This window comes from Penaeus monodon, chromosome 31, assembly GCF_015228065.2.
Source record: "Penaeus monodon isolate SGIC_2016 chromosome 31, NSTDA_Pmon_1, whole genome shotgun sequence".
NCBI lineage: Eukaryota > Metazoa > Arthropoda > Malacostraca > Decapoda > Penaeidae > Penaeus > Penaeus monodon.
Genome location: NC_051416.1, coordinates 32,657,519 through 32,659,985, shown reverse-complemented (window position 1 = coordinate 32,659,985; position 2,467 = coordinate 32,657,519). Strand labels below are relative to the sequence as shown.

The window sequence follows — 2,467 nt, the reverse complement described above, 5'->3', positions numbered from 1 at the left end:
GCGAACTTCAAGTGCATGGTTTATAAGCAGCTATTGTACCGATGTATTATAAATGGCGCACAGAAAAAAAAAATCTGTTCGCACATTTCAAAATCCAAAGTCCATCATAAATTAATGGGAATGACATGACAATTCACTATTCATCCAGTAAATATCGAAAAAAAGGAAATTAAGCTCATGGAGGTCACTCAACTAACAGCCCCAGTAAGCACTTCAGAAACACAAATAAAATAATGTGATAATCTACCATCAACTTTAGTGCGAGGTTAGTGGGTAGTGAATCAATAAAAGCTAGGGAATTAAGAATCCAGGTTTGAAATCCAAGTGAATTTGGCGGAATACCCACAATCCCGGGCGGGTACACTAAACCAAAAATTATATACAGATAATATGATAGTCATTGATACTCTGAGAAAGCATTTATTAGATAAGTCTTTGATATTAAACCACCCCTCATGTGAGACAGCCTTCGATAATAAGCCGTAAAGCATATAACACATAAAACCGCCTTTGATACTAAAAATAATAGAAGTGTATAGTAGTGCTAAACACATGTGGTCTGGTCGGCGGCTTGACAACTTGACAAGTGCTTGACTGCTTCTGCTTCTTCTCCTGCTTCTGCTGCCGAGCCTCCCTGCACAGTCACTCAGGAGAAGCTTGGAGACGCCTTTCGGATCACGATGTTCAAGAAGTGAGTGGATAAAATGAGTTTTAACCGTGATTGTGGTTGTTGCTTCGTGTTTTAGGAGGTGGGAGTACGAATTTGCAAAATTTGCCTTCGTGAATCTGAATTGAAATCGAGATACAAAATGCATTTTTCCCCCCCGGTAAACCAGGTGTGGCTTTGGCTTTGTGTGTGGGTGAGTTGCACTTGTTCTTCATGGATTTTACCTAGATTTGTCCTGAAATGCATTGTTTTTTTCATAAGCTGCTAATGGTGATACCGGTTTCGGGCAGATAATTGTTTTTGAGACAAAATATGTTGTACTAAATGTTACAGAATTCATGCCAGTAAATATTATTTTTATGCTGAAGAAGTAAAGTAAAATTTACATGCTCAGCTAAAGCCTTATTCCATCTTATTTCTGTATATTTAGCACAGGGACCCCCGTGTCTTATTTTAATCTTTTATTTTTCTGCATTGCCTTGAAAGGGTCATTTTGCTATTTAATAATATTGCACTTTTAGCATAGATCCTCCATATATTTGTACACCGAGGCAATTTTGGCCTGAGGTATTAAGGCTATCCAGTTGAAATGTTGCCTCCTCTGGCGCAGTGCTTATCATAGGGAAAATATGGAAAGAAAACGGGTATATATTTGTTTAGAAGATGCCAGTGCAAGGGATTTTAAATAAATCTTTTTTTCTCACTGTCATAATGGCTGTGTTATTTATATTGCCATTTGAAACTTGTGATTTGTGAAGGGTGGCTTACAATTTCAAGTCCAGCTTCATAGTGGTGCAATATCAAATTGCTCCCCTCTTAATGCTCTGTAATGTGTCATAGGACAACAAAACTCTATGATCTATATTCTGATAAGATACAGTTAGGAACTGCTTTCTTATTGGACAATAAATTGCCAGGGAGGTCTACAGGCTCTGTCTTGAAGTAAAATTTATGGTGGAGGTTTGTTAGTCCTTGTTGAAGCATCTACAGTGGTGGAGTTTCTTCTTGAATGTTTAACTGAATAACTGGGTTTTTCAAATTCTAGACCAGGGGTGTCAAACACATGGCCTGCAGGCCACTTGTAACCTGCCACATTCCTATGTGCAGCATGTGGCACATTTTGCTATTTCGGTCGTACAGTTGGCCGTTTTACATGATTAATTAAGACATTCCTTCTTCTTTTACGATTATTGCTTACATTTTTACTTATTTTTTTATTATTGTATTTTGTAATTAATGAAATAGCCTTCCATGTTTTTACGTCTACCACAAGACTGTTTCGTCGCGTTGACTCATTATTGTCTGGCCCGCATACTGTGTACTAAAGTGAAATATGGCCTCCTAAGGTAAATGTGTCTGACAGCCCTATTCTAGACCATCCCAGTTTTTTTTGCAGTTGTTTTTGTTAGCTTTTCATTATGATTGTTATAGAAAACACTGATACCCCAGAAAGGCATAGTCACACAGACTAATAAAGGCTGACAAATTTTCCTGCATATATTCTGGCAAGTTATGTCTTGGACAAGTCTGTTTTCAACATGCTGCCAAAAAAGTCTAAACCTTTAACTTAGAGTACTTTGTAATAGTCATGTCAATGCACTCTGTCTCATGATGTTGTGCATTGAAATGAAGATATCTGTTTCTGTTATAAATAAAGGATGAAATCTGCAAAAATATTTCACAAACACAATTGGTCTGAGGCCCCCATTGGATGCATATACCCCCATGTATTCATATATAAGATTGTTTCTTAGAATCTGGTAAATTTTATGCAGTTTCTTAGATGTGATCATTGCATTT

General features: G+C 37.1%; 1 protein-coding gene across 1 annotated transcript in view; it reads left to right on the top strand.

Annotated features, from left to right (window-relative positions):
• The first annotated feature begins 411 nt into the window (after window positions 1-411).
• LOC119593180 (malignant T-cell-amplified sequence 1 homolog) overlaps window positions 412-2,467 on the top strand; it is a 10,854-nt gene continuing 8,798 nt past the window's right edge. Inside the window, exon 1 of the mRNA XM_037942159.1 lies at window positions 412-691. Coding sequence (XP_037798087.1) covers window positions 681-691 — 11 coding nt within the window. The 5' untranslated portion in view covers window positions 412-680. The remainder of the gene's footprint in view (window positions 692-2,467) is intronic.